Here is a 23,390-nt window from a genome sequence, read left to right as displayed (position 1 = left end):
TTTTGTACACAGCTTTTATGGACTACATAATTTCCATGCCATGATCAACTTCTTAAAACCAATGCGGTAAGGTATTCAGATGCACACACCACAACTATGATTAAAGCACTAAATATGAAACAAGTGCAATCTGCAACGGGCACGTATCCCTTCACTTTATTCATTTTAACCGTGAAGGAGATGAGCATTTAAAAAAGAGTATGGCAACCCCAAGGAATGTAGACAAGCCAAGGACTTTAACCCAGCAAGAAACTGTGGACTGTTTGGGAGAGTCATCTATGACTCGAGTCTTCAAAGGCTTTAGGACTCGGTCCCACTGGGTCAGGATTACACTTCTGGCTTTTCCCCACTTTCCAGGTCCATTCAGGCGGTACTGGTAAGAACTGCAGGGGCCAAAGAGAACTGACAAGGCTAGTTTGGGATCTAATAGGAAGAGCCAGGGCACGTTGGGCTTAACACCTATACAGTCCGCAATTTCATCCATGTAGGCAACATAACTTGCCCTTGCTTTGTCACTGGGAATATTCCTGAAGTAGAAAAAGGAACAGGCATAGTGTTAATTTCCCATGTAAATCCAATAAATATTTTGTAGCACAGTGTAGACAGCAATAAATCAGAAATGAGACCCCCATCTAGGGAGGAAATGGCCTGAGGGGATTTGCAGGGGATAACTGATGGGCCCAGGAGTGGTTAAACACCTCCCTATAAGTGCCCTTTAACCATCATCACCCGTTGTCTTGCCCAAGTGAAGTTGGGGTCACATGTTTTCTGGGATATTGGTTGGGTTCACACATAACTCTAACCCACCATGGGTTGCATTCAGGAGTGTCCCACGTGGTGTTAGCATGTCATGTGATGGGCGTTTCCCCCACCAATGATCGGTAAAATACCCACCCTGGTAACCCACCCTCTGCAGAGGGGGTAAGGGCCCCCAGGGTGGCTTACTGTATTATCTGTGGGGCACTCCATGGTGAAAATACAGCAACCATGGAGATGGCTGGCTAGAGCGTCTGGAATTTCTGTCAATGCTCTAACCTGCATGGCTGAACTCTTATGATTTCCAGCGCATAGTGACAGCTGGAATAGCTGCCCTGGCCTCATTCCGGCGGCAGCTGAGGTACATGACTGTGGCAGTGGAAAGACGACGTGGGGACTGTGTATGTAACAAAACAACACTGATTCCATGGTCGTGTGAGGGGTACATGTGTTGTCGTTTTCTTACCTTTCCTGCTTCAGTGTAGTTTCCCTACCCACCCAACCCACTGTGATCATGGGAATAGGTCAGTTACCTGTGGCCCAGTACCTCATTTTCCTTGAGGTCTGTGAACTTTCCAAGAAAACCTATGCCACTGCATAGGTTTAGTGGAATCAGAGCTCACAGATTCAAAGCACTGTGACTTTTCCGTTAGCAGGATTGCTGACATTGTCTGCCACCCCCCTCAGACTTCCCTGTTCCCTCCAGGCTTAGTTGCAATCCTCATAGTAGCCGGGGAGGGGGGTGGGAATGGATTTTTCCACAATCGATATACTGTTGTGAGCCATCCCTGTTGTAATGTATTTTGGGATGGCCTGGTCTTGAATGGGCAATCAAGACACGTTCCAGGTGGGAATCTACACTGATGTTATTCTAACGTTTTGAATGGGTTACTGTGACGCACAGCGTCACGTGACCCTGGGTCTCCAACGTTGCAAATGAGTTGTACTTACAGGTTCTTTTCTTAGTTCCAGCGTGGCTACAGGTTCATGTGCCTCATGCTACTGGTAATTCTCCTCTAGCAACCCAGAGCTGCTGGGTTTGCTCCGCCCACTTCCTGTTCTCCTCCCTTCGCCCCATTTGCTATCTTATCTGCTACAGCAGATAAATCACACCAGCCTTATACTATGCAATCACTGACAATTGCATGGAAAGGACTCAGAAGTTTTCCACCTTAGAATCTGCTTTGATTGTGAAGTACTCCCATGCATCCAGCGTTAATTGGGCTCCTTTTGCAAAAGATTTGCCCCAGCTGCTGCTGTGGGCGCAGGAGCAGGATTTTAAACAAATGCTTACATCTGCGTAAGCTTTATAGATAAAGACACCAAAATTGGCACAGTAATTCAAATACCAAATTTGAATCAAATTGGGTCATCGGTTGATTTTTTATGACTTTTTTTTTTTTTAACATTTCCCCCTCTTTGCAAAGGAGCTGAGGAGCACTCAAAGGATCGCTGTAGCTCCCTGCAGGAAAATTAACAAGGGTCCAAAGTCCAAAACTCATGACCAGCAGGGCCGCTGCTAAGACTTTTCAATTTGGTCTCCCATCCAAACTCTGACCAGACCCAGCGCTGCTTAGCTTCAGCAAAGTGGCTGGCTCCTATGCATTCAGGCAATTCCCTGGGACTTGTGTTAAGATGTTTTGGGAGGAGGTTTGTGTGTGCTTATGACTATTGCCGTGCCCTGCTCTGCTCTGCTCTGCCAGCTAGGAATGAGGCAGGCAGTGGGCGGAGCAAACCCAGCAGCTCTCACAGAAGAGGGAGAACAATGGAAGGATTGAACCATGTACCCTGAAGTTCCGTTGCAGCGAAATGTAAGTCAGAGAAACGATACAGAGAACCACGTTAGAAAGGGACACTAGCAACGGTATAAGACTAGTGTAGATCCAGCCCTGGTGGAGATGAAAATGTTGTTGCTACATTTTGGAGTTTTGGGGTGTGGTAAACACACTGGTACCTGATCCTAGCTACATTTTGGAGTTTTGGAGTGAGGTAAACACACTGGTACCCGATCCCAGCTACATTTTGGAGTTTTGGGGTGTGTGGTAAACACACTGGTACCCGATCCCAGCTACATCAACATCTTGAATTTCTACATTGGATTCTACTGAATGCTTTCACTTCCATCCCTGGGAATATTTAAAAATAGTTTCTCAGTGAGAACCAAGAAGTGAGCTATTTAAGCAATGGTTCTTTTTAATCTTTATATATCTACTTATGTTCTCTTGCTCCATCAACTTGATTTTATTCCCCCTTCCTACCCAGTTGTCAGGTTTCTTTTCCTCAGAGGGCTTAACGCAACGTTCCCCAACCTGGCGCCCTCCAGATTTTGGGGGCTTCCAACTCCACTCAGCCCCAGCAAGCATAGCCAATGGTCAAGAAAGCGCGAAGCTGCAGTCCAAACCATCTGGAGGGCACCAGGTTGGCAGAAGGAGGGTAACTGCACATGTCATTAAATGCATCATTTGGAGCGGTGTCAGAGTATTTTCAAAAATGAAAACTAAGTATGAGGGAGCCTGATCTGGATCAGGGCCGCAGCATATAGGGAGGGAAGTAATACAAGGAGGGTGGATTCCTGCATTGAGCAGGGGGTTGGACTCGATGTCCTTGTAGGCCCCTTCTAACTCTGCTATTCTGTGATTCTATGAAGTACTAACCAAGGAGGGACATGGTGATACTGAAAAAATGCATCTCCCTGTGCTACAAATTATAATAGGGGGGAAAAAAGCTCCCACTGGCAGTGTGGTGATTTTTCTCAAGATTACAGCAGGGGAGAGACGAGCTAAATTTCCCCTCACCATGTGCTGCGGTCCCAATCTAGATGCCGCTGTGCTTGGTTTTTTCCTTTTAATAAAAACCAACATCAGGGCAAGCACCATATTCAATGTCACATGTAGTTAGGGTCTCACTTACACAAGATTCTATTCTAATGAGTTATTATGAGAGTGTTTTGTGGTTTGTTTTTTGCTCCCTCAGAGTATTTTACTTGTAGATTTTTTGCGTGTTCTAAAAAAACACTCAGGGTTCCTCCAAGTCTAGTGATACCTTTCTCTTGTGTGTGGTGCAGTTCTGACGTCACAAGGTACAGGAAGACTTGCGTTGATATTGCTATATAGGATAGGACAGGATTTATCAGGCCCCTTCCTAAAACCATGAATAGGGTAATCTTAGAACAGGCAGCTCTTCCTAGTCTCTCTTCTAAATCAGGGTAGGAGGGGGGGTAGTAGGGGGGCAATCACACACAACACTGAGGAGGGGAGGGTGACCTGCCTACTCTTCCCCACTTCCATTCTCCAGCTCCCCCAGTTATCCCAGAATCAGCAACAGACCTTTACAAGAAGTCGCGGCAGGGGCAGAGCACTGACTTCCTCTTCCTTTTTTGCAGAGCTTCTGCTGCTTTCCAGCAGGAACGTTCAGAGCATGTGAGAGATTTGCTCATGCTCAGAACGTTCCCCCAGCAAAGGCTGTGCATTGTTCTTAAGGGTGAGCATGCATGCGCGCACACAGACGTGCAGGCCTGGGGGGCGGGTTAGCTTTGGGCCAGGCCAGCCTGTCGACTGCTCCCCCGAAAGCCGGAATTGCTCTAGAGCAGTGGTTCCCAATTGGTGGTCCACGTATTAGCTCTGCAAATCTGCATTTTAATAAAAGAAAATATGCCGTCTCCCGCGCTCCGTTTGCTTCGACAGTGACGTCATGTGCGAAAGTACCTGCATGATTTAGTGACTAGCTTTAGAGATTACTTCCCTGCACCTAATCCTGAAAACTCATGGAGAAGGAATCCTTTTGAATGTGGTGATGTACAACTAACAGCTCTATCTGCGGAAGAGCAAGATGCACTTGTTGACGTGACTTGTGATGGTTCATTGAAATCATTTCTCAAAGAATATAGACTGGACCAATTCTGGATGAAGGTTTTTCCTGATTATAAGAAGTTAGGTGAAAAAGCTTTGAATCATCTAGTTCCCTTTTGTTCCACATATCTTTGTGAACAAACATTTTTGACATTTTGTTATATGAAGAACAAGCATAGAAATCGGCTCGATGTTGATCCAGATTTGAGATTAAAAGTAGGAAATATTGAACCGGATGTGGAAGGGATTGTTCAGGATAAAAAGAGGCATGATTTCTCCCATCACATTTAGGTTTAGTAGCTGCTAGACATGTCATAATTGATTCAATTGTAAACTAGACATTAGTAAAATTAAATTCATCCTTATAGGTGAGGTGAGGGTTAAACTGGACCTTGGGACTGGCATGTCTTTTAATTTGTGAATTTTATGGTTCCATAGGAAAGGAGATAAGAACCAGGCAGCTGTATGGGGGAGAAGACTGGAGCCAGGCCGGTTGTAACTGTCCGCTTGTCCTTGAGTGATTAACCAGACCGGGCAGAGGTGTGAAGAGTCTCCACGCATCAAAGCTGAAGGGAGGGGGGAAGGAGTGAAAAGGATAGTATAAAAACATCCCTGTGAAGGGAACAGGGGGGTGTCGGCTGAGATCGGTCTGGGGTGACGTATGAATTGTAGTTGTAGTTTTTAGCTTGCTTGCTCTGAGTTCTTATGCTTTTATAGTTTTGTTCTGCTAATCCCATGTATTCCTACCCTTTTCCTAATAAATGGTCTTAAACCTCATTTTTGTGAGCCGTGAGTGTCTGTGCCTGGGGATCCGTGCTAAATCCAATCAAGAAGCCAGCTGGTTGCTGGGCGCTCTTCCTTTACATGGTTTTTGGAGCTCATTTCCAACTAAATCATTGTCATTTTTGCATGGTAATATCACAAATATCACAAATTTTATGGTCTGTTTTTTAGTAAACCTAAAATCCTTTGCTTATTAGGGGCTACCCCTTATTTTGTCCAAAAAATTGCTTCGCACAGGTAACTACTATAGAGATAACATTTTTTTCAAAAGTAGGGGGTCCATGACTTGGCATTTGAAAAACAAGGGGTCCACAGGACTTAGCTAATTGGGAACCACTGCTCTAGAGCAGAGCACGGGAACAAACGGGAGAGCCACCCGGTGCCTCTCACCCCTTGGTTATCAGGCAGGGTGCCGAGCGAGCGAGCCAATCGCCAATCCGTGTTGTTACAAACCCAACCAACCGCATGAGCGAGAGGGAGAAGCTCCAGCCCCAGCTTCAGTTGGATCTTCCTGCGGGGCAGGGAAGAGAGAAGCAGCAGCTCAGATGGGTCAGTTAGAGGAGTAGCTATATTTACATCCGTGTGAGTGTGCACGGCCTCATAAGGATGGCAATCTGGGAGGGAGGGTTATCTCTCTCCCCACTCTGTGTTTTCATCCAGAAATCCCCCGTTTAAAGAAAGAAAAAAAGGTTTTAGTGTAGGCTTACCCCCCTTTTTTTCAACTCTACATGGGGAGGGCGGGAGAGACCATTTCAACATGAAAATGAGGAGGGCGCATAAGGTATAATACCGCCATGGTCCCAATCTGAATTGGGTCTGTATGTGCTTATGCAGGAGTAAGTAAGTAAGGGCCAAACCTATTTATTTCACTGTAAGCACTGTTAGCACTGTAAGCTCACCCCATGGCATTTTTTAAGGCTTCAAAGCCCTAATTGAAAAATGAAGTCGTCGTCCCCCCATTTAAATTTTCCCCATGAGTGGGGGAGGGAATGGAATTTTGGCTTGAAAACAAGGGGGGGAGAACTTAAATTCTCCCCTCCTGCAGTGCCACAAGCACAATCCAAATTGGGTTGCGCATACACTGAAAGATTGTGTACCAGGGGCTCCCCCCCCCCAATTCAGTTCACCACCTGGAATTTCATTTCCTCATCATCACTATGTGTCCCACTCTAGGGCTGTCTCTTCCTTGTTTGAAGTTCCAGGGAGGAAGGAATTGGCATGAAGAGCTTTTCAGGGGGATGTCTATTCGTGCTTCTTTACCCCGACCTAAATGCGCAGATTCGCATTTCAGGACACATGATGCAGCCGCCCATTCACCGCACTGCTGGATTTTTAACACGATAATGCACATATTTGTAGTTGCGATTTGCCACGACTTTTGGATCAGCCTTCAAGTTTGCACCGCATTATAGCTATGTGTTCTTGGGGGAGTTAAATTGCATTTTGAAATGTGGGCGTAACTTTAAGGGCACGACAAAGTGATTGGCCGATTTCCCGCCTTCCCACCTATCGCATCCTCTGGCTGCCTCGTTCCTTCCCACCGTTTTCATGTTGAATTATATGAATCTGCGAAGGTCTGCAGTTGGAGCTTTTAAAATTAAAACAAGGGGGGGGGGGAAACAGGCAGCGAGAGGGAGGAGACGTGTTCAGTCCCCTGCTCGCATCCTCATCTGCTGCCTCGTTCCTTTCCCAGCTCGGTTTTCCTCTTATATGAATCTATGGAGCTCTGCAGATAAAGCTTTAGCTTTTTGTATCCTCATATGTGTGCATTAATAACTGTTGCAGTGTGACGCTTTTTGCATAGATTCAAATCTACAAAATTTTGGGTTTATATTCAATGAGGAGCAATCTTGTTGTCGTATAGATGGGGGCCTAGACAAGGCTGTTAAACCCGCTGTTTCTACTTCTGGTTTCATTGCAGAATTAAGATAGGAGTTCTTAAGTTATTTTCCTTTCCACTAGAGAACCTCTAGATGGCGCTATGGTATAATGGAACAAAATAAAACGAGTGGGAACTTGCAATTTGTTTCCCAAATACCAAAAAATACCAGATTTTTCCCACTCAAAAAAACCTTGCAAAAGTGCTAATAAAAAACAAACGTGAAATTTGAGTGATGGCGGACTCTAAAGCACCTGTAAACAACCTTGAGTGAGAAATGGGGAGCGCACAATAAGCATCTCATGTAGAGAATCTATAAACCTTTGTTACTGGGAAGGGAAGTAGTGCAATCTTATACATGTCTACTCAGAAGTAGCCCCCATTGAGTTCAACGGAACTTACTTCCAGATATATGTGTACAGAATTGCAGTCTTAATCTACCACTCCTTTCTTCCTGGAATTTCTCTCTCTCACACACACACCTTTCCAAATGTTCTGTAGTTTCACACCACAGAACCTTAGTCTTGGCCCCTGATGACAGGTGCTTTCTTTTAGCATATTGAACCTGGATAAGAATCATTACAGTGCTCATTTTAATATATACAAGAATACATAGCGTTTCATACCTTTTAAGGAGATAATTCTTCTGTTTAGCAACCTCACTCATCAGTCTGTTCACTGGAGGGAGCTTACTTGACCCTAAACATAAGAAAATGAATGACACAAACTTTGCATAAACTTTGATTTAAGCTTTCATCACACCTATCCCCGCCCGCCCCTCACTTTGAGTCCGTGGTTTCCTCCTCTGTTTCCTTAGTGAGTCTAGTGCTGGGCACTTTCACCTCTGTGCATTGTTGCGCTATTTCAGCTCATGTATTTCTATTTCCTACATTTAGGAAATAGAAACCAAGTGCACAATTACAAGATGGGGGATACTTGGCTCAGCAATACTACAAACGAGAAGGATCTTGGAATTGTTGTAGATTGCAAGCTGAATATGAGCCGTGATATGGCTGCAAGAAAGGCAAATGCTATTTTGGGCTGCATTAATAGAAGTATAGCTTCCAAATCACATGAGGTACTGGTTCCTCTCTATTTGGCCCTGGTTAGGCCTCATCTAGAGTATTGCGTCCAGTTCTGGGCTCCACAATTCAAGAAGGACACAGACAAGCTGGAGCGTGTTCAGAGGAGGGCAACCAGGATGATCAGGGGTCTGGAAACAAAGCCCTATGAAGAGAGACTGAAAGAACTGGGCATGTTTAGCCTAGAGAAGAGAAGACTGAGGGGAGACATGATAGCACTGTTCAAATACTAAAAAGGTTGTCACACAGAGGAGGGCCAGGATCTCTTCTCGATCCTCCCAGAGTGCAGGACACGGAATAATGGGCTCAAGTTAAAGGAAACCAGATTCCAGCTGGACATCAGGAAAAACTTCCTGACTGTTAGAGCAGTACGACAATGGAATCAGTTACCTAGGGAGGTTGTGGGCTCTCCCACACTAGAGGCATTCAAGAGGCAGCTGGACAAGCATCTGTCAGGGCTGCTTTAGGGTGGATTCCTGCATTGAGCAGGGGGTTGGACTCGATGGCCTTGTAGGCCCCTTCCAACTCTGCTATTCTATGATTCTATGATTCTATGATCTTTTCACCTGTATCTAGGGTGACCCAATGAAAAGGAGGACAGAGCTTCTGTATCTTTAACAGTTGAATTGAAAAGGAAATTTCAGCAGGTGTCATTTGTAGATATGGGGAACCTGGTGAAATTTCCTCTTCATCGCATCAGTTAAAGCTGCAGGTGCCCTGCCCTCTTTTAAATCTGGTCACTCTAGTATAGCTCCTGCAGCTTTAACTGTTTTGATGAAGAGGGAATTTCACAAGGTTCTCCATACATACAAGTGACAACTGCTGAAATTCCCTTTTCTAGGCAACTGTTAAAGATACAAGAGCCCTGACCTCCTTTTCATGTGGTCACCCTACCTGTATCGCTAACTATGCCAGTGAAATCTCCCGCCCTGCCCCCTATGTTCTCCTTCCACCTGCAGTGTGTGTGTGTGTATGTATGTGTGTATATATTATTTTTAATTTTTGCACAAATACAATAGTATGGCAGCTTGAAACTGTGGAATTACGGCAAAACAACACACTATGATTTCCCCTAAGAACGTATTAAACAATATAAGTGAAGAGAAAGTATTACAATTAGGTTTTGGAGAAGTTTGTGGTCAATGTTTGTTTTTAATGTTCATTGTTTTTAATCTTTGTAAACCGCCCAGAAAGCTTCAGCTATGGGGTGGTATATTATTATTATTATTATTATTATTATTATTAATAATAATAATAATAATAATAATAATGTTGACATAGCAATGGGAAGCCGACATTGTTCTATTCAGGAAACCTAGACATGCCTATTCAGGAGTAAGAACCATAGAGTTGAATGGGACCAAGTCTGGGCACGGGTGGTGGCGGCCTTGCTTGCCTTCTCCGCAGGGGGTTCGGGCGCCCTCTCTCCCCTTTCTTGCTTGAGCAGTTGAGCGGAGAACTGCCCTGCCTTCCTCTTTTGTCAGTGAGACCGCCCTTCGACACACACACCCCTAACAGAAAACGGGATGGTCCGATATAGCACAAGGACAGCAATACATGGGATGGAGGGGTGGCTTTATTGCGCTCGGAGGGAAAAAATAGACTTTCACCGCTCCTAAATAAAACGGAAAAGGGAGGGGAAGAGGTGAGATGAGCACAGGACAGGGTCAACATCATGTGAGTACCGTGCTGCAAAAACACATACCAGGCATGGTGAGAGTGCGATAAATCGCTGGTGTGATGGAGCTCAATAGCTCTGTGGCTGGAGTTGGGGATGATTAGAACATTCATTCCAAAATCTTTAGACATGTGCACCTCAGTCCTGAGTAGTTTTACTCAGGAAGTACATCCATAGGATTTCAGCCTTAAATTTGCTTTCAGGTTTGTCTATAGCATAATAAAATATATGTTTTGCTTTGTTCTCACAGATAGGTAGATAGACATGTTTTCATAGCTTCAATCATTATGGTGCCTGCAGAAATAATTTTCTTGAAGCATTAATTAATAGAAATGGGTTTAAGGGCTATATTACCCACATTTCTTTAACCATGGATGTGCCCCACCTGTGTGCAAAACTGGGTGGGGTGCCTGTTTTTAACATCAAAAGAGGTACAGGCATGAGGGGAGCAAAACATTCCCCTTATTCCCACCTTAGCTCTGGTACTTTTCTCCTAGCCCAGTTCACTTCTAATACCAGAGCTGAATCTGGGGGAAAGGAATTGGGTTGGCCAACCTTTGGGAGAGAAGGTGGGAGAAAGTTCATGCCCCCTGACACACATGCCCCCTTTGATGTTAAAAGCAGACACACACATTATATGTGAATGAAGGAGATACACAATTAAACGATTGTAGTTGCTGCTGTTACATCTAGTTTGGCCCCCAGTTCTATTGGGTCTCAAAAATATTTGGTAGAGGACAATCTGAGGACTTTGGACTTCATGGGTGGGATGAAAGATTTTGTCATTAGAACAGTTCATCACAGTCTCCACTAACGTTAAAAATAAAAATAGCATAACAAGTGTTGGAAAACTATCAGCATACCTGCTGGCAACTAGATATCACAAGTTTTACATCTGCTGACATTGAGCAACACCATATAAAAGACTTAGAAAGAATACGTCATACAAGGGCATTTGAGGCCTACTTAACCTGGAAGAAAGCCCTATTGAAATCAGTTGCATTTACTTCTGAGTAGATGTGTGTATACTGTTGATCTATTTAAAAATGTATTGGTATAATATGTATTGTACCAATTATATGTGGTCCAGATTCTAGACCATATATAATATATATAGGGCAGTAGGATTTGGGGTTGCATTAGCAAGCTCTACTTTTCTACTGTTGTGCTAGCAGTTGTTCTGTCTAGCGCAACAGGCTTAGAGATGGTGGATTTCCAACATTAGATATTGTCCAATAGGCCTTAATTCAATAATATTTGATAATACAATAATATGAACAATATTCAATAATTACTTTATAAAACATAAAAAACAAATTAATAATAAATAAATATACTAGAAACGTGCAGTGTTTGAAAGGCTCGCTTACTCCTGACCCCCTTGAAAATGAGAGCTGGGTTTGTGATGCCCCCCTCCCTAAATACTCTTCCAGGAGCTTCTGGATTGCCTATTTATGGCACTAGCTATAGTGAAGCAAGTTGCTTAGCCAGCATTCTAGAAAACTGCAGGGTCAGATTATGGCAAAGAATACAAAATATGTCATTTAAGCAGGATCCAGCAACTTGAAGAGATCAAATCTCAGCTTAATTTAAAACAAACAATGTTTCTAGCCCACATGGTTGCAGAGGAATACCTGAAAATGTGTTTACAAAATATTAAAATGAAAATCTACCCAAGGTCAGAGTACTCTTGTTTCCAGGTGAGCCTTCTTACCGTTAAACACTCTTGTGGCCCAGCGAGCTTGAAGTTCCACCACTGGCAGAATGGACCCAGTTACTGATATATAGCCAATGACAGCCAGTGTAGGCTTCTCCAGTTGAGGAAGGAAGACCTGTTTATAAAGGGATGTGCTGTTTCTGCAGGCATCAGCAACAGACTCCTCCAAGAAGGGAAATGCAGCATTGTAACCTGTAGCAAAGATGACCACATCTATGTTCTCTTCTACTGTTCCATCTTCAAAGATGGCTGAGGTCTCAGTAAACCTCTTCACATTTGGTTTTACCACCACGCCACCACAGAGGATGCAGCTGGGCAGCTCATCATTCAAAATGAAAGGTATCCAGGAACTGTTAAACAGTGGAAAGAGAAAGGAAACACAGTTAGCTTATGTACGCTCAACTAACCCTATTTACCAGGGTTTTTGGCATTATCCCATTTTGCCTTTGAGAAATGGTGCACACATGTCTTTTAAAAATGCTGTTCGTAATCTGATGTGGAACTGATTTAGCATTATGAAAATTATAACCTGGGCAAAATTGAGCATGAGAGATTCACCTGTCCCCTAGTGCTGTTTGTGGGTGATTTGTCTGCCTGATGGGAAGCGTTTACCAAGAGGGCAAGGGGCAGGAGGAAAGAGTGAGTGTGCCTGAGATGGACACCCAACCTCTATGTCATGGCTCAGAGGGAGCCAGTGTTGCATCTACACTGGCCTTAATACTTTGATCGAATACATAATATTGCTCTCATACATGCAAATCCAGAAGAAACAAACTCCCAATGGGTTTTCAGTAAATTGCTCTTCTTCAGGAAAACAGTTTACAGAGATCACTCTGGGAAAAACAAGGTGATCAGCACTTAAGTTTGCTGTTTGACAAAGTTGGCTGGTGATTTTTATGAGATATTTAGTTGTCTTGAAGAAGAGACGTTTGTTCAAAATGCATTGGGAAATGAACTTCTTTCAACAGCTTCTTGTCCACACATAGAAGTTAGCTACTTCTTAACCATACTAATCCCATGAGCTTCAAGTTCTGAAGACAGGGTATTTCTGGTTTACGCAATTTCATTCACGTGCAAGGAAAATACCTTTGAATAGGAACCAATCCATAGTTTTCATGGTTAAACCACCGATTGCATATCTTTGACAGCATCTTGCCCATGATGCCTTCTGGAAGGAGCTTTAGAATAGACCCCCTAAAGCGAGTTGAGTAGACCAGGTCAAAAGGCCAGCCAGCCTCTGAAATGCGACTTATCACCCATGTCCCACGTCTGGTGCTGAGAAAAACCTAAGGAGATTCAAAGCAGAGAAGAGTGCTTCTAGGAACTGCCAACTGCCCGGCAGCTGCCTGGCAACTGATCGAGTGTCATAGCTAATGGACGGAGGGCCTGAGCTGACCCAATGTCTTTCCTGGGTCAAAGAATTTCATTACTATTTCCATAGCGAAAGCAGGAACATAACCACTATCCAATAGAAACACATGAAGCAAGAGAGAGATTATAGCAGGTTCAGAACTGCTAGATTTGAGAGTGAGTAACCCACCAATGAATAATTTGCATGATGCCAAGAAAATGAACAAGCTGAAAATCTTCAGTAATATTTGCAAGATGGAAGAGATAGAAAGCCATTGGAGGGCAAGCATTCTGAAATAGATGGGGTACTCTTTGGTTGCATCATTGTGATGGCGCAGAACTGGAACAGTCAGGTGGTGGCCAATAGATTTATTCTTCCATCTTCTGGGATGCCTTCAACAAACCTGTTTTAGCCATCTCCTTGCAGCACCAGTTGATGTTGCACCATAAAATTAGCTACTGTGTTGGAGTGAATGAATTTTAATCAGAAGATGCAAGTTCCTCAAGCCAGCTTTGTTGAAGTGGCCATGTCTGAGGAGGAGCCAACATTGTGTGTTTGACAGATCTCAGGAGATGTATACCCTGAATGCTGAAACAGGTTACATAGAAGCACCCTACACCTGCAAGGTGGGGCCACAGTTGTTATTTCCTGTAATAGGTTACTTAATGTGGCATGCACAATGAATCCCCAGAACCCCTTTCTCCTAATCTAAAGTCCTTTCCTTTCCTTTCATAATAAGTTTCAAAACAAGAAGAAGATGGCAGAAATAGGAATGAAACTCTCAACTCATGTTTTAGTAAAAGCAAATGCTGCAAATGGTGTGTTAAGGTGAAGTGGACTTGTGGGGCTCCCTAAAGACCCCGTAAAGCAGCAGGAACACTAGGGAGCTTTGGAGAGGCAACAACATCACATTGCCCCAGGATCTCTCTTAGCCACCCACCATACAGGTTTTGTATTAATGGTATAATTTGTTGTAAAATGCATTGGGGATTATTTAGACGTGGGGTGAACAAATTGTGACATACAATGTTTTGGCCTACAATTCCCATGATCCCTCACCATTGGTTCTGCTGGCTAGGGCCGATGGGAGTTGTAGGCCAAAACATTTGAAGGACCACAGTTTGCCCACTCCTGATTGAGAATGAAGCGCAAAGTATCAAAGGGCCAAATTAGACTTGAGATTGATCATGTGAGTGCAAATAACACGTACTTTTATTTGTTATGTAAATACCCAAGGATAGCAGGGAGGGAACTCAAGCAGCATGAGGACCACAACAGCTGAGGAGGAAGAGTTTATGTAGTCCCAATGAAAATCACCCCTGCAGCTGCTCTTTGCACCTGGAGGAAAATTTCCAGGGGTGTGATCCGCTCCGATTAGGAGCGTAGAAGCAGTAGCGGATTGGCCTGCTCCGCCTTACCCAGAGGCGGAGTAGGAGCGGACCGCGGACCCCTAGAAGCAAGGCGAAGAGAAACGGCCATTTTCGGAGCGCTCCGGTTTCTGCGGAGCGCTCCGATCGCCATCTTGAAAACATTTCGCCATAGGATTGCATTGCGGCAAATAATCGCGGATAACTACGTTCTTTTTGAAGCTATCGTTATGGAAATTCTTGTGCTCAGAGAGTCGTGGATGGGGGTCATTTTGAGACCACTCTCACCTCTCTGCGTCATGCGGGTTGCGTGCTATATTTTTTTGAAAATCGGGTCAACCGCGCGGCTCAAACGGCGTTTTCGGCTTTTCGCCCATCGGATTGCATTGCGGGAAAGATTCAGGCATAACTGGGTTGGTTTTTAAGCTATCGTTCTGAAAATTCTTGTGCACAGAGAGTCGTGGATGGGGGTCATTTTGAGACTACTCTCACCTCTCTGCGTCGTGCGGGTCGCGTGCTAGAATTTTTTAAAAAATCAGCGGGAAAAATACCTTTTTCAAAGGGCTGAGGGGCAGAGTCAGCTCCCGGTCATGATCACATGATCCCAAAGTTAGAGGAGGGCATAGGCAAAACGGGTAACTTGGGATTCTGGGAAACTTCTCTTTCTTCATCTGAACGGACTTTTCCCAGTGTTTTTTAACACAGTAGCCCCAGCAAATGCACAAACACAACCTGAAATCATATACTAAGCCAAGAATAAGAGATAGAAACACAGCACTGCTCCCCACCCTAACTTTGGGGAACAACTGAAAAGATGTGGTGCAAGGGGATGAGCTCTCCTAGGGCATCTCATCGTGGACGTGCCCCCACTCTCTCCTGCACTGGAAGGCCATTAGAGCCTTCCAAAGAGAGTAAAACGGTGGAGCAATGCCTATCATGAGTCGAAGTGAGCGTTCACTTCTTAGTGGTGGAGCGATGCCTGTTATGAGTTGAAGTGAGCGTTTACTTCTTAGAGCTCTCGTGGTGAAGCAATGGCTGTCTTGAGTTGAACTGGCAGCTACTTCCCCCTCCCCCGGGCACGTCCCCCTATTGCTGGTAAAAGACAGATATAGCCTTTTTTAAAAAATTCTTCTTGCTGTTTATTGAGCAACACTGCTGCTTTTAATTCCACCCCTCCTTTGTTTATTTATTTATTTATTCCATTTTATATGCATTACTGGCTTATCCTTGGCTCACTTCCTTATGCCCCCAGAAATGCCAGCTGCATGCCTGCCTGCCTTCCCTCCCTCCTCCCCTGCCCACCTCGCAGGGATCTTGTGTGTGTGTGGCTTTGACTCAGGGGAGAAGTCCTTCCTGCGCTCACTTGGAGTTTTGGAAGTTCCAAATTTTGCAGGTTTAAGCCCCGCTAAAAAACAGGGGATGATGGGACTGCCTTGAGTCTCGGCGTGCGGCGTATGTATCCCTGGATAAGCTGTCATGGTGGTGAGTTTGAGGGGTTTTTTTAACGTGCAAAATTGACGGAGCTATGGAAAGGGGTGTTGGATTTTCATAAATTCCCCCAAAATCAGGGGATGATGGGACTGCCTTGAGTCTCGGCGTGCGTATGTATCCCTGGATAAGCTTTCATGGTGGTGTGTTTGAGGTTTCTAACGTGCAAATTGACGGAGCTATGGAAAGGGGTGTGAATGGGGTGCCCAATTTTCAAAAATTCCCCAAAAATCAGGGGATGATGGGATTGCTTTGAAACTTGGCGTGCGTGTGTATACCCCCATGAGGTGTCATGGTGCCAAACGTGAGGTTTCTAACTTTCACAGAAAAAAAGTTGTATAATTTTTTAGCTTTCAATGCAAGCCTATGGGGGAAAAAACGGAGCTCCGATCTGGATCCGGAGCTCCGAGCGGAGCGGAAGTGGGCGGAGAGGGGGGCGGAGCGGCCCGATCCGGAAAATGGCGGATCTGCAAGTGAAGCGGAGCGGGGGGTCCGTGCACACCCCTAAAAATTTCCATTGGCACTGATGGATGTTTCCTTCCCAATGCAGGGGAGGAAAGTTTTGTCAGGACCATGGCAGTTTGGAAAGCATAAATTTGCCAAAAATTATAACAAGCCTTCATCCTGTTGGAAAACTAGGATAGCCAAACTGTAAGGTCTCATGCATTTCTTGATGACAGTAGCTGTACATAGTAATGTGTACACGAATGAGCCTTCTCAGACCAAACACTAAAGATCAAATCTTTGTATCACCTTAGTGCTGTTCAGTGGAGCTCCCTCAGGCATTCAGCTGCAGTTTGTCAAGTGTTGAAGAATGAGAGATCTCTCAAACTATGTATACACATATGTAAGCCAGCCCATAGTTTAAGAGGTGACTGTGTAGATTAGAGAAAGAGGATTTTTTTTAAAATAATTTTTATTTGTTTTCTACACTATATAAACATACAACATTACAATAGTAATAATGATAAAAAGAAAACATCAAACAACTGCTACATACATATTGAATAAATGTTGAGTACATATATGTTGAATAAGTATTACCTATACATTATCATACTACAACATAATCATTCTTAACATAAAAGTGCACCCCCCACCTCGGGATCTATTCCTGAGTCCAAAATCTGATCATTTCTTCTGCTGGCGGTTTCCCACTTCCCTTAATAAACACAAATATTAGGAACTGTTTCCAGATTCCTTCAAACTCATTTATTTTAGTTACGCCTTTTCTCCACTTAATATTACATGTCAGTTTATCATTAATGGCTATATCCCATACTTCTTTGTACCATTCTTCAATAGAATATTCCCCTTGAATCTTCCAGTTCCTAGCTACCATCAATTGTGCTGCAACCAGCAAACTCGATATCAGCTCTATAGTTTCTTTTCCACACTTTATATCTTCAAATAGTGACAGCAATGCAATCTTTGGTGTTTGTTCTATTTTCATTCCCACTATTTCTTCAATTTCTGAAAACACCATCTTCCATAATCTTTGTACATATTTGCATTGCCACCACATATGTAAATACGTTCCTTTTCCCCCACAACCTCTCCAACAATTTGCTGAATGCTGATCATTTATCTTATTCAATCTAATCGGGGTTAGGTACCACCTCCATAAAATTTTAAAATAGTTCTCCTTTATTCTCACTGATAAATTTCTCAACACTCTTTGTTTCCATAGTCCCTCCCATCTCTGTCGCCCTATTTGTACCTTCAAATCTGACTCCCATACCATTTTCTCTGAGTTCTCTCTTAACTCCTTTTCTAACAATATTTTATATATTTCACTCATTAACCCTTTTAAAACTATACTACCTCCTTTCCCTTTTTCCTTATTTACTATTAACTCTTCAAACTTCGTCATCTTTCTACAAACTCTATTATCTTTAATCCACTTTTTATTCCATTGTTCTAATTGCCCATATTCTAACCAAGATAATTTTTTCTCCTTTAACAATTTTTCCATATCCTCTCTTGTTTTTATATCTCTTAACCAATCCTTTAGTTTCATTTTGCTTTTCTCTTTTAATATTTTACATAATCTACCCTTTAGATCCTCTGGGAAATTCTTTAACATTATTATCGGTGCTAAGGGAGAGTTGCTCGGAAGCAGCTTCCCTTTAAATTTACTCCAGATTTCCCATTGAGTCCTCAGGGGTGGATTATCTATACTTCCAACCCACTTTCTCCCTCCATCTTTAAAAAAGACATTGTCCAAGCTCATCTCTACGTTACTTATAGTTTTTTCTTCCATCCAGTATAAATCTCCTACTCCTATAATTGCTTCTACAATATGTCTTAATCTATTTGCTACGTAGTATAATTTTATATTTGGGAGACCCAATCCACCCTTTTTTTGGCTTAGATACCAATTATTTTTATTCACTCTTGCTCTCTTTTCTCCGTTACAATATTTATTAATAATATTTTGCCAACTTTTTATCTCAGTTTCTGATATTTTTATTGGTAACATCCTAAACACAAAATTAATTTTAGCTAATATCTTCATTTTTATTAAGGCTATTCTTCCAAACCAAGATAAATTTAATCTTTTATATTTCTCCAATTTCTCTAATACCTCTTTCTTTAACCTCGTTAAATTTTCCTTTTCAAGATTCTCTAAATTTTTTGTAATTTTAATTCCCAAATATTTAATCTCCTCCTTAACTTTCATTTCTATTCCCTTATGTTCCCAATCCTTTTCTTCCTTCTTAGTATAATTAAACAACATCATCTCTGATTTAGACCAATTTATTCTTAACCCTGTAATTTCTTCAAATTCCCTCAACTGGTATTTAATTCTTTCTAATTTTCTTATTGGGTTCTTAATGGTCAATAAAGTATCATCCGCAAACATGTTTAACTTTATTTCCCTTACCTCTCCAATTCCTTCTAACTCTTCATCCTCCCTTAGTGCCTTCGCCAATACTTCCATAACCATTACAAACAGGACCGGCGAGAGCGGACATCCTTGTCTTGTTCCTCTGGCTAGTCGTATCTTTTCAGTGAGTCCATCATTTACCACCACTACAGCTGTATTTTGGGAATATAACTGTTCTATTATGTTTTTAAATTTATTTCCAAATCCCAATTTATCTACAATAATCTTTAATGCCTGCCAGCTCACACAATCAAAGGCCTTAAAAATATCCAATTCCATAATTCCTGCTTTGATATTTGATTTTTTTATTACATTATTACATTTAAAACTCTTCCCACTAGATTATGCATCTGCCTTCCTGCCACAAACCCACATTGATCTTCTCCTATATATTCTGATATAAATTTATTTAACCGTTTAGCCATAATAGATGAGAAAATTTTGGCATCCTGATTTATTAACGAGATAGGTCTATAAGAATCAGGACTAGTCAGGTCTTTATCTGGTTTTGGGATCAGAATTATCAATGAATGTTCCCATGATTCAGGTATCTTCTCTCCTAATAATATCCTATTATAAAGTTCCAGTAACTTTGGAACTAAAAATTCTTTGAAGACCTTATAATATTCTGGTCCTAAACCATCTGCTCCCAGTGATTTACCAACTTTTAAATTATCAATGACATCTTCAACTTCTCTTTGAGTTATTACCTTCTCCATTAACTCTTTATATTCTGGTTTTATTCCGTTCTTTATAAACCTGCCAATATACTCCTCCACCTTTTCTTGTTGAGTTTCTTTACCCTTATATAGTTCCTGATAAAATTCCTGAAAATTTTTAATTTTATCTTTCATTATATGACAATAATTCCCTCGATTATCCTTCAATACTTCTATCACATTCCTCCCTTTTTCTTTTTGTGTGAGTCTGGCAAGCAACCTAGAATTCTTATTACTGTTTTCGAAATATTCCCTTTTCATATAAATTAAATTCTTTTGAACCTCCTCTATATTTAAATTTTCTAATTGTTTCTTCTTAGCTTGTATTTCTACTAATTTATATTTATCTTTACCTCGCCAATATTCTTCCTCCAAATTTCTAATTTCTATCTCTAACTTTCCCTGCTCTGCACGTTGTTGTCTTTTTAAGCTACACGTCTCTCTAATACAAATTCCTCTTACTACAGCCTTCATGGTGTCCCAAACGACTGACCCAGCTGTTCCTCCCTTTTCATTAATTTCCCATGACTCTGACAATTCCTTCTGAATTTTCTCTACCACTTTATTATATTTCAATATTTTTGTATTCAACTTCCATCTATATGCCACTTTATAATTCTTCTTAACTGTAAATTCTAAACTTAACAAGGCATGATCAGTTACTTTTATTACCCCCATTTCCATTTTACAAATCTTCATTGCAAAGTCTTTTGAGACAAATATATAATCTATCCTGGAGTATGTATGATGAACTGGGGAAAAGTATGAGAATCCAGGCTTAATCCCATTGAGTAAACGCCACGAATCTGAATAATCATTTTCTTTTACTAGTTTATTCAATATAGTTATATTATTCCTCTTTTCAACTTTGGTGGGATTTGACCTGTCCCATCTATTATCCATAACCATATTAAAGTCCCCAGCTAATATGACATACCCCTCCTTGAATTCTTCTATTTCTTTAAATAACTTTATAAAAAACTCTCTATGTCTCTCATTTGGGGCATACACATTAATTAGCGTATATACCTTTCCTTCAATTTTACCTTTTAACATAAGATATCTGCCATTATCATCCTTTTTTGTTTCTTCTAATATAAACCCACTTTTTTTTGAGATCAAAGTGGCCACTCCATTTTTTTTTGATGTCCCTAATGACTTTTCATAATAGGCTAACCACTTTAATTTTATCATATTCGAATTCTCGGAGCCTTGGTGTGTTTCTTGGACCATTATAATATCCGATCCTTCTTTATTAAATATTTGTTCTATTCTCCTCCTTTTCACGACTGCCCCCAAACCTTTAACATTGAGTGTTGATACTTTTATCTTTTTATCCATATTCACCCTTTTGAAGTCTCTTCCGATCCCTTGTGCTCTGCAACTCAAATTTACTTACATAAAAACACAAACTCCATACAACAAACCCCCACCCTCTTACCCCAACCTCTTCCCTCCTACCTTCCCCCCTCCCCATCCCCCCACTCTAATCCCCCCCACATCCCCGTGAGTCTAGTACTCCAGCCATCTACTTTAAAGGGAGGGGGGGAGGCAGTGCTGCGCCTGGCCGGCAAAGTTTCTATGTTTAGCATTTCTATCTGCAATTATCTCCAAACATAATTAACAGTTCTATTACTCCCCAGATGTCCCAGCCTCATTCCCCCACCCACCCACTCCAGTCCCACTTGCTTCCCCATACAGACCCAGCCTCTTCAGCAACTCTTTACCTTGATCCAGTGAGGTTACTCTGTGTTCCCCCCTCCCATATGTAAATCTTAGAAAAACAGGATAACCCCACAAATAAGTGATTTTGTTCTTCATTAGTGTTTCAGTTATTGGTTTAATACTGCGTCTCCAATTTAGCGTGTGTTGAGAGAGGTCATTATAAATTTGCACTGCTTTGCCTTTGTACTGCAACTGGGCCATAGATCTCAATTCTTTCATAACTTGCTCTTTTTTGTAGTAATTACCAAATTTCACCAAAATGTCTCTAGTCCCTTTGTAGTTTTGCCCCCCCACACGGTGAGCTCGATCTAAATCCGATCCATCTATTGGTAAATCAGGCATCAGCTCTTTGAACCAATTCAGAATGATTTCTCTTAGATCTTCTCCTTGTATCTGCTTCAGCTGTTTTATTCGAATAGATGATCGACGAGATTGATCCTCCAAGGCTATCAGTCTTGATTCAAAATCTTTAAATTGAATATTTGTTGATTTTTCAAAAGCCTCTTGCTTCTTCTGGTTCAAATCAGCTTTTGCCTCCAAATCTTTGATCTTTTTTGAGTTATCAGCTGTCTTATCAGCCAGGACACGCATTTGTTGTCTAAAAACATCCATTTGCTGATCCATTTTTTAAAAAAATAACCATGTTATTTTCCGCTATAGCAGCTTTAATTTCCACTAAAGAGGGTGGCTGACTGCCAATTGCTTCTCCCCCTTCAGCCATGTTTTTTTCTTTTTTTGGTACTGTGTCTAAGAAAACTGGGCTTGTATCTTCGTCCTCCTGTTCTGCTTCAGGGACTGTATTTTCCAGGTAGGAGAGGTTATGATTAGATGGTTTCTTTTTTTGTGTATTTAACCTTTTCCACTCCTTCCTAATTCTCCTTTTAATGTTAGACATAGGACACTTCTGGACAGGGCATAAATCTTAGAGTCCAGCTCACTTTCTTGGCAGTTTTTACTAGCTTATCTTCTGTGTGTTAAACACTCTTCCTTCTTCCCAAGGGGGGGGATATATCAAATTCACAACAGCATTCACTAGAGGGGACCAAAACTAATCATACACAGTCTATCAATGTCTCACTTTGCCCCCTCACCGAACGCTGCTTTTCCTCCACCACCGCGCACCCCCCTTCTCGCCAGCCGACGATAACTACAACAAACAGCTTCCACTTTATAAAGCCAGTATTTCAGTCTTTTCCACTTTGAGATAAAAGATAAGAGGTGAGAATCGCTATAAATCAGGTCGGCATCTAACAAAAACAAACTCTCTCTGCAGAAACTGCGTCAGCAGCAGCAAGCAGGCCAGTTTAATTTAGTTTCGTTTTCCAACCGAAGCTTATTAAAAACATTCCGTTCTGTCTCACCTCATCTTTTCAGCGTTTTCCAACACCGGCAGCATTCATAGTCCTTTTCCATTATTTGCTCAAAGATTTATGCCCATTAAAAAGGAGATAATTGCTTTTCCCGGCAAAGCCGGTTAGAGCCTCAGAAGAACCTCGCCGCGTCCATGGCTGCCAAGCTCCGCCCCCCCAGAAAGAGGATTTTTCAAGCATATTGAAAGGTGTATGATAAGAGGCATTGGTGCCAGCTGTAACTCAGAACTGTCTTCATCCTTAGGTGAAATGTGTGTTCCACTTAACGATGGAGACAATTCCAAAAAACAGCTAGATTTTATATTTTCAAAAATATAAAATATATAATCAATCTTTGTTTATTTCTCCATCCCAGTAGTCTTAGGGGCAGTCCCAGGGGGAATCCGCACGTCATTCTGAGATCGCTTCTAAGCGACCCCAGTGCGGCGTGAAAGCGAGCGTGTAACTTGCCTTTTGAAGAGCCGACGAAGAGACGTCCTTCCCGCCGCCGCCGCCGCCACCCAACTCCCTCCTCGCCGGCTTGGACGGAAAGCTCGGGGGAAGAAGGCGGGGTTCTTCCCCCGAGCTTTCCGTCCCAGCCGGCGAGGAGGGAGTTGGGTGGCGGCGGCGGTGGCGGCAGGAAGGACGTCTCTTCGTCGGCTCTTCAAAAGGCAAGTTACACGCTCGCTTTCACGCCGCACTGGGGTCGCTTAGAAGCGATCTCAGAACGACGTGCGGATTCCCCCCCAGGTGCAACC

At 42.4% G+C, this 23,390-nt stretch overlaps 1 protein-coding gene across 3 annotated transcripts in view; it reads right to left on the bottom strand.

Annotated features, from left to right (window-relative positions):
• The window catches only part of LOC134403390 (dimethylaniline monooxygenase [N-oxide-forming] 2-like), a 55,314-nt gene continuing 31,924 nt past the window's right edge, over positions 1-23,390 (bottom strand). The window contains exons 5-8 of one of the 3 annotated variants that reach the window (XM_063133520.1): positions 12,830-13,029; positions 11,741-12,093; positions 7,893-7,965; positions 1-527 (exon numbers count right to left, since the gene is read on the bottom strand). In XM_063133520.1, the coding sequence (XP_062989590.1) occupies positions 161-527; positions 7,893-7,965; positions 11,741-12,093; positions 12,830-13,029 (993 nt within the window). In that variant the 3' untranslated portion in view covers positions 1-160. Of the gene's footprint in view, positions 528-2,804; positions 2,894-7,891; positions 7,966-10,058; positions 10,236-11,740; positions 12,094-12,829; positions 13,030-23,390 lie in introns of those variants that run through there. The other 2 variants (XM_063133528.1, XM_063133536.1) reach the window with 2 other exon arrangements.

The sequence above is a fragment of the Elgaria multicarinata genome, chromosome 1, assembly GCF_023053635.1.
Source record: "Elgaria multicarinata webbii isolate HBS135686 ecotype San Diego chromosome 1, rElgMul1.1.pri, whole genome shotgun sequence".
Classification (NCBI taxonomy): domain Eukaryota; kingdom Metazoa; phylum Chordata; class Lepidosauria; order Squamata; family Anguidae; genus Elgaria; species Elgaria multicarinata.
The sequence above is the reverse complement of the archived record's forward strand: the minus strand, read 5'-3'. Positions and strand labels throughout refer to the sequence as shown.